This window comes from Amyelois transitella, chromosome 24 (assembly GCF_032362555.1).
Source record: "Amyelois transitella isolate CPQ chromosome 24, ilAmyTran1.1, whole genome shotgun sequence".
NCBI lineage: Eukaryota > Metazoa > Arthropoda > Insecta > Lepidoptera > Pyralidae > Amyelois > Amyelois transitella.
Genome location: NC_083527.1, coordinates 7043216 through 7057652, shown reverse-complemented (window position 1 = coordinate 7057652; position 14437 = coordinate 7043216). Strand labels below are relative to the sequence as shown.

At 40.3% G+C, this 14437-nt stretch overlaps 1 protein-coding gene across 1 annotated transcript in view; it reads right to left on the bottom strand.

The window, feature by feature from the left end:
- Positions 1-850: 850 nt before the first annotated feature.
- The window catches only part of LOC106143466 (protein CBFA2T3), a 52422-nt gene continuing 38835 nt past the window's right edge, over positions 851-14437 (bottom strand). Inside the window, exons 3-12 of the mRNA XM_060951314.1 lie at positions 12361-12459; positions 11737-11900; positions 11053-11199; positions 10386-10507; positions 5305-5480; positions 4826-4999; positions 3717-3841; positions 2993-3163; positions 1543-1650; positions 851-1181 (exon numbers count right to left, since the gene is read on the bottom strand). Coding sequence (XP_060807297.1) covers positions 897-1181; positions 1543-1650; positions 2993-3163; positions 3717-3841; positions 4826-4999; positions 5305-5480; positions 10386-10507; positions 11053-11199; positions 11737-11900; positions 12361-12459 — 1571 coding nt within the window. The 3' untranslated portion in view covers positions 851-896. The remainder of the gene's footprint in view (positions 1182-1542; positions 1651-2992; positions 3164-3716; positions 3842-4825; positions 5000-5304; positions 5481-10385; positions 10508-11052; positions 11200-11736; positions 11901-12360; positions 12460-14437) is intronic.

Sequence of the window (14437 nt, the reverse complement as noted above, 5' to 3'; positions counted from 1 at the left end):
TCTATGCCGTCAAACTTAATAAAATCGGACAAAATTACATTATTTATCACAAAAAGGCACTGGAAGGTACCAAAGCGGGTGCCTTACATCATTATTCTCCTGGCATTAGTCCCGGTTGCATCCTAACATCACTTGAGAAATTTTATTGCACAAAAAAAATGTACAAAAGGCGGACTTAATGCCGTTTGGCATTCTCTACCAGTCGACCAGCTGAACAAACAGAAAAAACTTTAAGTTGGTGGTGCGATAAAGTGCACATGCATACTGAAAATGACCCATGACTGTGATAGTACGAAGTCAGGTTATAACAGCACTAACATGTTTATAAATCGCTTCGGCATTATTCGCCTACCACCGAACCAAACCGAATGAAAACCTAACAAAAGCCTACCTTATTACAAGAATACATAAAATTTAAAATCCAAAAACAAAATATCTGCTATCACGCTCATAATTGTAGTACAATAGCGTTTAGATCAATTCGCGCGTTCAAATGACGCGCTCTGATTGGCTCAACCGCTATAATATTTTCGCGCCATACAAAAATTTGACATCTGTCAAATTGCTGTCGCTGTCTGTTATGAAAAAAAAATGGTAAAACGTTACATAGGTGTATGTATATTGTGCTGCATTGCTCATGGCAATATTAAAGCGGATCTAAGATTAAATATTGCAGTAATATGAAGCCACTATTGTGAAGGAAATAGCAATTATCTGTGAAACCCGGATTGAAGCATAATTCAAAGTAGGTACTTTTGACAATTGTTTGAATGATAATTATCGATTTATTTGCCAAGTAAATTTAGATACATTGGTCTTAAAATTAGGAATAGTCTTCGGTTCGTTCCAAATTACCTCCTGACCTTCTTAGGGAACCTCACCTCCTTAGTGGGGCGTCATTTCTTCCCCCCAATCCCCCCAATCAACCCCTGGGCGGACGACAAATTCGCCAAAGCAATTCTCTCATTATTAGGCGTTGGAAGACTCCTGTCCTGAGTTGTAAGAAGCCTTTCTGCTGAGTTTAATGTGCTTAACGATAGCCTGTTTTCTGGTCTGTCGGCCGTTGTGACGGGGGGTTGGGTGGTGGAGATGGGGGTGATGGAACGGGTGAGGGTTTTGGGTAACGCTGGTGGTGAAGTGCGGAGGAGGGCTGTCGGCTTCTGATCGCGACCGCTGCAGACCTGCAAAATTATAAATAAAACGAATTGTCGCGATTGGTTTTTGGAGAATACTATTTACATATATAGTCACGTCTATGTCCGTTGCGGGGTAAACAGAGCCAAAAATTTTGAAAAGACTGAAAGGCCACGTTCACGTTCCGGCTTTATTATAGAAATGAGATTCAATTAGTGACAGGTTGCTAGCCCATCGCCTAAAAGAAGAATCCCAAGTTCTTCTTTTAGGCTATGGGCCTATCCCTTAGTCGACTTTTACGACATCCTCTCGCAATTCTATCATCAAGCCAAAAAGATGAACGTGGCCTGTCAGTCTTTTCAAGACTGTTGGCACTGTCTACCCCGCAAGAAAGAAAGAACACGATACCTGATGGTGGTGCTCCCAGTCCTTGTGCTGACAGAAGGCGCCGCAGTACCTCGCTGCGTTGCATCCTGAACAGGTCTCCTGGGCTTTGCGACCGCAGTTCCAGCAGCACTAGGAATTATTAAATGACATGATGACATGACAGTACCCGAAACCGCCGAGCTTGCATGAAGAGAGTTATGAATGTGGATGAAGCGAAGGAAGTACGCAGAGATCGTGGCAGGTGGAAAGAGATAGTCTCCTACCTCTCCGGGAAAGAGGCGTGATTTTATGTATGTATGTAGACAATGTGCATTCGTCCACGATGTAGTTTTAACAGATCTACCTATATTTGTAAATTGACGTCCGATGAAAATGCCGCAGTGCAGTTTGTTCCGCCGCTTCTTCTATACTTTGGAAGCGGTAGTTGTTATAATTGGATTTAAGTAGTGTCCGACCGAAGATCTATTTTTGGCCGAAGCCGAAGCCGAAGCCGATTAATCGGCTATCGCCACAACCTTCGGCCGAAGCCGAAGCCGAAGCCGAAGGTTTATATTCTCTCAGCACTCAGTAATTAATTTTGTTCAATATTGTTTACAAGCTACAATTAATATTAAAATTATTTCAAAACCTCAATATTGAAGGTTTATATATTGACTGTCTCATATAGAAGTTGATGAGTGATTGGGTTTTAGGCGATAGGCTAGCAACATGTCACTATTTGAATCTCAATTCAGACAAACAACCGCTGAACGTGGCCAATCGGTCTTTTCAAGACTACTTGCTTCGTCTACCCCGCAAGGAATATAGACGTGACTACATTTATACTAATAAAAAGCTGAAGAGTTTGTTTGTTTGTTTGAACGCGCTAATCTCATGAACTACTGGTTTGAATTGAAAAAATCTTTTTGCGATGAATAGACCATTTATGTCGATAAATGCTTAAGGCTATACAACATCACGCTGCAACTAAAAGGAGCAAAGATATAATGGAAAATGTGAAAAAAAACGGGGAAAATTATTCATCCTTGAGGGCTTCAATGATGCCCAAAATCTCTTTCCCATGGATGTCGTAAAAGGCGACTTAGAGGGCTGACAAACTTGGGATTCTTTTTTAGGCGATGGGCTAGCAACCTGTCACTATTTAAATCTCAATTCTATCATTAAGCCAAACAGCTGAACGTGGCCATTCAGTCTTTTCAAGACTACCGGCTTTGTCTACCCCGCAAGGGATATAGACGTGACTACATGTATGTATATAAGTATTATAAGTATGATTATGATTCAAGAGAAGAAAATAGCTGAAGAAGAAATCTACTGGAACTACTTCTACTACTACTACTATTGTGTTGTTCCGCCGCTTCTTCTACACATGCGCTTTGGAAGCGGTAGTAGTTATAATTAGATTTAAGTTATGTGACGTCAATAAGTGATACATTGTATTCAATTTTGAAAATAAATCTATTCTACTCACATTCTGCTGACCAGTACTGTTGGGGCTCAGGTCCCGCCCTGGGGGTGGAGGGCTGTGTCGCCTCTCAATCATCCTCTCCACCTTCCCCCTCTCCGCTGCCACCAGCTCTAAAGCCTTGCTCTCTGCCGCGCCAACAGCTCTCTGGAGTTCCAGCAGGGCTTGGCGTTTGACCTGGAAGAAGAGAAATAGAAGAATATGGAGGCTCCCAGGCTCTGAAGCAGCTAAATTACAATCTATACTAATATTATAAAGCTGAAGAGTTTGTTTGTTTGAACGCGCTAATCTCAGGAACTAGTGGATCGAATTGAAAAATTATTTTTGTATTGAACAGACCATTTATCGAAGAAGGCTTTAGGCTATATAACATCACATTTCGGATCGTGGATTTTGATACTTTTATTTTTTTCCTACTTTCTGAAATATGAACCGATATTTTTCTTTCAACGTTTTTAAATATCCTTTACATGAGTACAATTAACAGTAAAATTTATGCAGTTGAATTAAAAGTCACCCTGTATGTATGTATGTATTCCCACATATAAGCGACTCCCGTCTGATCGTCCCGTCTCGACCTTTACAACATTACAGGGAGAAAGAGAAGCGAAGGAAGTGTGCAGAGATCGTGGCAAGTGGAAAGAGGTAGTCTCTGCCTACCCCTCCGGGAAAGAGGCGTGATTATATGTATGTATTTATGTAACAATGAGGATATTACAAACAAACTAACCTGGTTAACGGCGTCCTCCGCTCGTCTCCTGACCTCGGCCACCCTCTCTTCAGTTTGTCTGACCGCAGCCGCCATTATTTCGCTGGCGGCCCTCTTGATATCGTTGCTCTCGGTCGGTTCCACACCTGGGGGAAGAAAATTTGTTTAACGGTTGTTCCGTTCGGACAATATGCGAGAAACTAATAATGCATAATGGCCTCTTAAACGCATGTGCATTTTTGACATGGCGTTGACATATTTTGTACAGTGTGTACTGTACATATCTTTTTTTATCTATATTTATATGACGAAATATATGTATAATGTAGACAATGTGCATTCGTCCACGATTTAGATTTAAGAGATCTATATTTGTAAATTGACGTCCGGTGAAAATGCTGCAGTGTAGTTTGTTCCGCCGCTTCCTTTACACATGCGCTTTAGAAGCGGTAGTAGTTATAATTAGATTTAAGTGATGTGACGTCAATAAGTGATACCTTGTATCCAATTTTGAAAATAAATCTATTCTATTCTATTCTATAGATAGATAGATAAAACTCTTTATTGCACCATAAGAGTAAAACATACAAAACAACACAAAGCAGATGTAGATGGTACAAAGGCGGACTTATCGCTAATGCAATCTCTTCCAGTCAACCTTTGGGTGGAAGGAAATCAAACAGGAGATTGGCGTTGGCGCAGAGCAAGATAAATAAATGTTTGAACATAATAAAATACATCCTTTTTTTTTCTTTTTTTTTTTTGTTTTTTACAAATTACACAGATTGAGTTAGCCTCGAAGTAAGTTCGAGACTTGTGTTACGAGATACTAACTCAACGATTCTTTATTTTATAATAAATACTTAATACTTATATAGATAAACATCCAAGACCCAGGCCAATCAGAGAAAGTTCTTTTCTCATCATGCCCTGACCGGGATTCGAACCCGGGACCTCCGGTGACACAGACAAGCGTACTACCGCTGCGCCACAGAGGCCGTCAAATACATAATATATATCTATATATAATACATATAAATACATAAAAAAACGCATAAATACAGATAAAACCTATAACACCAGCCTGGCGGAATATGTGGGTACAACTCCCGCTACACATGCATTCCTACCTCGTTGCTGCAGTATGGCTAGTGCCCTCTTAGTCTTCTCCACCATGCTGAGGATGCAGTTCAGCATGGTGTTGATGTTCCGCCACTCGTCGTCTCCCTTGATCGGTGCTGGCCCGGCGCGGGGCTCCGAGAACGTGGCGTTCATTGACGACACGTCCCGGACTGAGATGCCGCCTGTGCGGGTAGAAAATATCATTTGTTCATCAGTAAATGTTCATGATGTGGCAACATGCATACATAGATATAATCATGTCTATATCCCATGCGGGGTAGACAGAGTCGACAATTAAAAAAATTACACTTTATGATTTTAAAATTCTTAAAAAGCTGTTAAAATTTAGAGTTATGCTCTCCATCTCTTCCCCATGGAAAAAAGCGACTAAGGGAAAGGCTTATATACTTGGAATTTCTCTTTTAGGCGATTTGGTATTTCCCTCCGGGAAAGAGGCGTGATTTTATGTATGTATGTATTAATGTACCATCTCTCCTCTCGAAGTTCTCCCCCTGGCCCTGGTACCCTGGGTAGTGGTTGTATTCGAACAGGCTCGCGTTGCTGGGAAGGTGGTACAGGAACGGTGAGGGTTGAAAAAGGCTGGACCTCTTGGGTGGGGGGTACTCCTCGTGAGCACCATTGGTTTGGGCACTGTCGTAGAACCTGCAACAAGGTTGGAACGAATTGAGCATTAGTTTTACATTCATTCATGTTTTTTGATGAAGACAATGTGCATTCGTAAACGATTTAGATTTTAAATTAAAAAAAAATCTTTTTCCGTTGACTAGACCATTTATCGAGGAAGGCTTTAGGCTATATAACATCACGCTGCGACTATTAGGAGCGAAGAAATAATGGAAAATGTGAAAAGAAACGGGGAAAATTATTCATCCTTGAGGGCTTCAATGATGCCCAATATAACTTTTCCGCGCGGACGAAGTCGCGGGCACAGCTAGTGTATAATATGTATCTATGGAACGAATCACAATCAAAGACAAATTGCATTCGAAAACTTCTTAGCCAACCATAAATTTATACTCGCCGTACGCTTAAAAGATAATCAAAGACAATAGACTAGCGCTAAGAATTCGTCGCGAAAGTTAGCAAATAAAATCTATGAACACAATAAGGCGGGCGTTATTCAGTAAACTATAGAACTCTTTTGGCATCCAGTGTTGGACAACTGTTAGCGGAAGGGAGTGTGGTCCAAGTTATAGACAGAAAGATTTTTGACTGCCCGCGAACGTAGGCCTTGTGATGCGACATCCCAGTAATAATTTATTTACATAAATTAAAAGTACACATTCAGTTGCCTGAATGTGCAAGTTTACCTCACGATGTTTTCCCTCACCGTAAGAGCATCGGTTAGTATTCAAACTAATGAACATAACGTCTTAAATAGTTATTTTTTAAGAGATTTTTTTTAAGATCGTAGGGCATCAGAATCGATAAATTAGTGTTTGAGATATTCGCAATTTTATAAAAAAAAATTTAATGTGCGGATGTAGTTCGCGGTAAACGACTAGTTTACAAAACCGTTTAATTGTACAATACGAATTCGCCTGTAACTTGCACCGCAGACGACCACACCGAGTGTCGTGTACCATTGTTGGGGACATTGCACTGAGCTATTAATCTATATTAATTGGACTAAACTTTTGCTAAACATGAATGCGCAAGGTTCTATTGTTCATAGATTTATTGGTTCGAAATAAATAAAGGCGAAAAGTCTTGAAAGCTCACGCTCTTTATTTACCTTTTGGCTGGTCTGGTAATTTACTTTTATGTACTTATGTGTGACATAAATAAATTGATTATGAATGAACGAGTGAGTGAATGAGTGAGTGAATGAATGAGCGAATAAATGAGTCAGTGAAAGAGTGAATGAGTGTTATTGTTGATTAAGTGATGTTGAAATGTCCCATACATAATGAATAAAAATGTTTAATTTGAATCTGCATCTATATACCATAGTCAGAGCCAACACCCATGGAAATACTGAAAGGCCACATTCAGCTGCATGTTATAACGCTTTTTAAACTCGTAAACCTAAAATAGTCGCGTTGTATACTCGCCCATAGACACGCCCATTAATCAACCGATGCATAGAGACGCGAGCCAAACAAAATGCCCTAAAGCCTAGACCATAAACACGCACTGGTATCATAATGTACGCTTTGAAAACCTGACGCCGAAGCCTGCCAAATGGTCTCGTTATAATGAACTATACTAAACAGGCCTTGCCGGTTATTAACAAACATAATACATACGTACATATAGCCACGTCTATATCCCTTGCGGGGTAGTCAGAGCCAACGGTCTTGAAAAGATTAATAGGCTTACCCTGAAGCGTGGTGAAGATGCAACCGGGACTAAAGCTAGGATGAAGAAGACGACCCTTACTTAGATCTTTCGCTTCATCCACATTCATAACACTTTTCATGCAAGCTCCCGGATTTAAAGATGTCGGATAGCTGGGTTATTGAATAAGAAGAGTGCTAACCTGGATTTCGATAAGAAGTAAACAAATTGAAATAATTACTTGTCAACACTTAATAAACAAACTGTCATACGCAAATTATTAAAACCTGTTTCGTTTATCAATCACATCTAAAACACGTAAGCGCCTGCCGCGTCCTAGCCGGCAATTAGCCGAAGTTTAATTGTGAAGTAATTGCTGTGCGAAACAGTCAGGCGCTCAAACGGCGCAGCCGGCCGGCACGTGTTGTTCTGAACTACACTTACACGGAAACTTCTGACAAATTGTGTGTAATTTGTACGTTATTAATAATTTGTTTGGGTAATTTTAATGCGCAGTGATTAGGCTTGATGATTTGGTATGTGTTGGTAACTATATAGCTTTTGCAGACAGCATTTCCTTTTGGGATTCAATGACGGGTTTTATCAATGTTCAATTTAGATTACACCCTTATTAGGGTCGCTTATGACCACGATGCAACAATGCGACTGCAATCTAAACTCTTTGGCCCTGTGAAGTCAATATGGAATAGTTAGACATTAAAATGGCGCAGCCGGTCGGAAATTCGCCATGTAGGTACTTTTGGGAACTAGGCACTTACATTTAAACATAAATGCATGTGCCACGTCTTTATCCCGTACAGGGTAGGTAGAGTCAACAGTTACAAAACTCAAATGCCACGTGCTTAATGATGGTATTGAGAATCAGATAGCGACAGGTTGCTAACCACGCCTCGCCTGAAAGAAGTGAAGAAATTGAAGCGCTAAGCCAATAGCAGCGAAGAATCTAAATCGCGCAAACAAAGTTTTCTCGGATTGGCGCAGAAATACAACCTCCGACTCGACGTTGTCGGAACCGAGGTTCTTCCCTTTGGTGGCGGTCGAGCTCCAAACATCGCTCCCGCTACAGAAGAATTCCAAGTTTATAAGTTTTACCAATCTACGCGAGAAGAGAAGCATTTTGCACGTTCTATGATTTTTTTGCTACTGTTAGCAATATTTATTTTACATAAGTTTTATATGTTATTTATTCTACATATCATTTTAACATAATATGTATGTTGTATAAGTAAACAGGTTTAATAAGAATGTATTCCAATATCGATTATTAATAACGTTTTTGACAACCGGACTTAATTCTGTGCTTACGTTTGACTCATGAGAATCTCCGTCGGTTAGCTGATAAGAAAATAAATGCAATCACGTAAAATATTTGGTATTATTCCTGCTTACTTCTGAATTAAGATAATACTACCATACATCAAAAAGAATAAAATACCAACTCCATCTAAAAATGTCCTTCGTATCGTTCATATGTAAATGCTGAAGCCGAAGCGCCAATTACCGCACAATCGTCGCCCGCGTCAAGGATGACCGCAAAAAAGTTCGGAGCGAGCTGAAATTGACAGCCGTAGAGATGGGACGCGGAATGGCGGGAATATCGTACGATAAAACAGTAAAATTCGATGAAAGAGTGTATAGCAGCCCGTAGCAAGGCACGCGCGACGCCGTTTTTATCGAGCGAGAAACTATCGATAATCGCGAAAGTATTTCGATATATGTATACTCGTAGTATACGAATAACTTTCCCTTTTTTTCCCACATTTTCCATTATTTCTTCGCTCCTAATAGTTGCAGCGTGATGTTATATAGCCTAAAGCTTTCCTCGATAAATAGTCTATTCAATAGAAAAAGAATTCTTTAATTCGAACCAGTAGTGCCTGAGATTAGTGCGTTCAAACAAACAAACTCTTCAGCTTTATAATATTATTATACTCGTAGATAGACTGATATAAATGGTAGACTGGTAGAGAATGTCAAACGCCATTAAGTCCGCCTTTTGTACATTTTTTTGTGCAATAAAGTTTTAAATAACAGGTTGCTAGCCCGTCGCCTAAAAGAAGAATCCCGCGTTTAAACGCCCATCCCTTATTCGTCTTTTACGACATCCATGGGAAAGGGATGGAGTGTTCCTATTCTTTTCTCTATTGGTGCCGGGAACCACACAGCACACACGGCTATAAAGAAACTATAAAGAAAGTCGCTTGTATTCCCAGCTGTATAAAATTCATTCCCATCCCTAGTCCCGTTGTGGAGTGGGAGGCCGACAAATTACCTGTCCATAACACTCACCTGGCCTGGACTGCCATTATTGATAGTTCAGATATGATTGCCGAATGATCGCGGGAGGAACGTTTTATTTTGGTCATTGGCGTTATTGCTTTCATTAGCTTTTGATGGGAATCATATCCAACTATTTGGTATACAATGCACGGCCTCTGTGGCGCAGCGGTAATACGCTTGTCTGTAACACCAGAGGTTCCGGGTTCGAATCCCGGTCAGGGCATGATGAGAAACGAACTTTCTCTAATTGGTCATAGTATGGTTGAGTTAGTATCTCGTAACACAAGTTTCGCACTTACTTCGTGGCTAACTCAATCGTGTAATTTGTCCTGTAAATATATAATCATAAAAAAAAATATATAAATGCAAATGTTTGTAAGGATGTGTGTGTGTTTGTTTCTCTTTCACGCTTAATCTTGTGGTTGGATTTGATTAGTACACGGGAATATAACCTGGAACACTTTTTATCCCAAAATTACAACGAGAGCGAAACCCAGGGGGTGCAAGTAGTGAAAATATATCAGAACTAAATACACAGCTTCACCCGCGTTGAACTTGAGTTCCCGTTTTTACCATTCCCGTGAGAATTTCAAAAAGATATGGAAGAAGATTAGGTAACAGGAATAGAAAAAGGTATGCTAAAATGGTTTGGTCATGTGGTGAGAATGAATGAAAGCAGATTGACTTAGCTGATTTACAAGATGAAAAAAATTGAATAATATTGAAGGAGAGTGTGGAGGGAAAGGTCGGGGTGGGAAGGAAGTGTCCTTAATTTGATCAAGATACGTTAGTCTAGCTAACGTATCTTGATCAAATTAAGGACGTCCTGGTAAAAGGTCAGGTCAAAAGTACCCGAAACCGCCGAGCTTGCATGAAAAGAGTTATGAATGTGGATGAATGTATGTCTATTTATGTTTTTGTCCGTCACTATGGCATCTATTAATGAACTTAGAATTTATTACTTACGGATCACTTGGCCTTCTCTTCACGCCGGCCTCGGTCGGTGGTTGAGAGGCAAAAATGTCGCCACCGTCGCTTGAGGTCTCCAGGATCAAGTGTTCATGGTTCCTGATGTACTGCAGCGGGGTCTGGGGGGCAAGGAATAACATACATACATATAATCACGTCTATATCCCTTGCGGGGTAAACAGAGCCAACAGTCTTTAGAAGACTGATAGGCCACGTTCAGCTGTTTGGCTTAATGATAGAATTGAAATTCAAATAGTGACAGGTTGCTAGCCAGTCGCCTAAAAGAATCCCAAGTTTGTAAGCCTATCCCTTAGTCGCCTTTAACGACATCCATGGGAAAAATAAGGAGAGGTCTTATTTTTTTTATTGGTGCCGAGAACCACACTGCACTAATTTGTTATTAATGTTGCTAACATATTATTGAAGTTACAGTGAAGTAGATATAGACATAGTGACAGGTTGCTATTGCTAGCCCATCGCCCAAAAAAGAATCCTAAATTTGCCTATACCTTAGTCGCCTTTTACGTCATCCATTGGAAGGAGACGGAGTGGTCCTATTCTTTTTTTGTATTGGTGCCGGGAACCACACGGCATTGTAAATTATATGAGCATGAATAAATTGGACGCGAGGGATCGAATCGAGAAATTCATTTGCACAACATACCTGCTTGGCACTCCTGGCTCTTGCCCGCAAGTCCCTTTGCGCGAACGGCAGTAGAGCCCTGAGGAACCCTGGGACCGACGCCCTCAGGGGGTAGTTGGTGCACTCCTGAACACCCGCTTGGAACTCCTCGATGTTCAGGGTACCAGACTGTTTAGAAAAATAAGTGATTAATTTGAAGACCTTGTGGTGTGGCCTTCATAGGATGCATATGGGATGCATCCTATGAAGGCCACTTATTTGATGTTCTTCTTGGAGCGGAAACACATTTTTTGTATGTTACAAACATACAGAATTTTTAAGTAACGTGCATTCATCCACTAAGAGATCTATATTTTTTTTTTCGAGATTATATCTTGTATTTATTGTGTTACCTACATTTGCAATAAATAATTTAACTTTGACTTTATATTTGTAAATTGACGTCCGGTGAATGCTGCAGTGTAGTTTGTTCCGCCGCTTCTTCTACAAATGCGCTTTGGAAGCCTTAGTAGTTATAATTAGATTTTAGTGATGTGATATCAATAAGTGATACCTTGTATGCAATTTTGAAAATAAATCTATTCTATTCTAAGGTATCGAAATCTAGCGATTCAAGATGGAGGTTATAGGTATAAATGCTTTTTATAATAGTTAATAGGAGGATCTAACTTTGCAACAATTCTATATAAATAAATTAAAACTTACCACCAAATTATAAATAAGCTGCCGAACCCTCTCCCCCGTCTCCGCTCCAGCGTCGGACGCAAATTGTTGCAGCGCTGAAAGGAACCTGCGCAAGCGCTGAAGCGCCGGCGTGGCGCGGTACCCCTCCAGTGGGGGGGATAACGACTCCGTCGATGATAGGGTAGCTGTAGGGAGGAATTAGTTACGAGTAGGTAGGTACATATATAAAATTTCTTGTAACTTGTGATTTGTGCCGTGTGGTTCCCGGCATCAATGCAAAAAAAAATAGGACCACTCCATCTCTTTCCCATGGATATCGTAAAAGGCGAGTAAGGGATATATCAAAGTTACAACACACATACATACATATGGTCACGTCTATATCCCTTGCGGGGTAGACAGAGCCAATAGTCCCAAAAAGACTGAATGGCCACATTCAGCTGCTCGGCTTAATGATGGAATTGAGATCCAAATAGTGACAGGTTGCAAGCCCATCGCCTAAAAAAAAGATCGCAATTTTATAAGCCTATCCCTTAGTCGGCTTTTACGACATCCATGGGAAAGAGATGGAGAGGTCATATTCTTTTTTGTATTGGTGCCGGGAACCACACGGCACCATTATATATTTATTTATTTATTACTCACCACCAGTTCCATTGTTCTGCGGACTTGGCGGGCCAGGTGTGGGTGAGGACCTGGCTTCTTCATGGTCAGGTGACCGGCTTTCTTTACCAGCTGTAGTGGCTGTAACAAAAAAAAAAAGTTAACTTTTTTGAGCATCGATGGTTTTGCGTTTGTGGTATCATCATAGCATCGAAGGTCTTTTATGGTATCATCCATCCTCATGGTCTTTAGGTACTGTAGCGGGAGCGATGATTCGGCTTGACCGACACTAAAGGGTATATCTTCCGCCAGGCTAGGTTTTATGCCTGGGGAACCGCGCGGCAGACGATGTTGTGTCGGAGGTTGTATATATGCTCCAATCCGTGAAATCTTTGCTTGCGCGATTTAGATTTTTACTTGTGGCGTAGACATGTCGCTACATGACCGATTGCGTACTCACGGCACTGAAGAGCTCTGTGTGCCTGGATTGAAATAACTAGTTTTCAAAAGAGGCGAGTTCCAACCTTATGCAGGGAATCAAAGCCTTAATAGTTTTAACTGAAATCTGGACGAGATGAATTCATTATTATGATGTATAGATAGATTTCTTCATTAAAAGAAATCATTTGTATAACACATATTTTATGCTGGATAAAAATTACAATGACATAATTAAGGTTGACTTTTACAATTTCTTAACTGTACCTACTAATAAAGAATATACCTAATTAAATAACATAAACTAATATTAATTATTTAATAATAAAAACAACTATTCTAAATTAGGTGCAAACTAAAAACATTATTTAAATTATTATCATGATTTCTTAAGAAAGATAGAGAAAGAAGTCTGCAGAGGTCGTGGCAAGTGGAAATATGTAGTCTCTGCCTACCCCTCCGGGAAAAGGGCGCGATCTAGCCATTTGCACCCTTCTTGCTAGACGCCATAGCAACGGTTGCCATGGTTTTGTTAGTGAGATATGTCAAAAATAATTTTTATTGTAAAAGCTTCTCAATTTTCATGTTCATAATATAATTAATGAGTACTGTTATGTTTTTTAACGGTGAACATTATATATCTGTATTTAGTTTGTGCACCCAACTTTTCGCGTTGTGGGTAAAAATATGTTTGACGCTGATATGGTAAGCGGGGGCCGGCATGCGGTCACACGTCTGTTTACTCAGGACGGGGTGTGGCCACGAGACCTATTGATTTATACATTTTATTTTTTTTACACAAATACATACATATAGTCACGTCTTTATCCCTTGCGGGGTAAACAGAGCCAACAGTCTTGAAAAGACTGAATGGCCACGTTCAGCTATTTGGCTTAATGATAGAATTAAGAAATAGAAATAGAAATGAACGAAACCGCCGAGCTTGCATGAAGAGAGTTAAGAATGTGGATGAAGCAAAGGAAGTATGCAGGGATCGTGGCAAGTGGAAAGAGGTAGTCTCTGCCTACCCCTCCGGGAAAGAGGCGTGATTTTATGTATGTATGTATGTATAGAATTGAGATTCAAATAGTGACAGGTTGCTAGCCCATCATCGCCTAAAAAAAGAATCCCAAGTTTGTAAGCCTATCCCTTAGTCGCCTTTTACGACATCCATGGGAAAGAGATGGAGTGGTCCTATTCTTTTTTTATTGGTGCCGGGAACCACACGGATGTATGTTTTTTTTTTACCTCACGAATTTATTTTATTTTATACTAGAGGCCGCCCGCGACCTCGTCCGCATGGAAAACCTATCAATCCCGCGGGAACTCCGGGATAAAAAGTAGCCTATATGTTATTCTGGGTATTCAGCTACCTACATAACAAATTTCATCGTAATCGGTTCAGTAGTTTTTGCGTGAAAGAGTAACAAACATCCATACTGACATCCTGACATACTCACAAACTTCCGCATTTATAATCCTACTATCGCCCATCGCCTACAAGAGGAATCCGTAGTTTATTAGCCTATCCCTTAGTCGCCTTTAACGACATCCACGGGAAAGACGTGTAGTGGTTCACTTCTTGGCGATAGCTTAAAATAAAAATTGTAACTGATTATTTATTTGCAAAAGGTAATCATTAGAAATACTAAACCGATCATGAAAAATCCTTTTTCCGTGA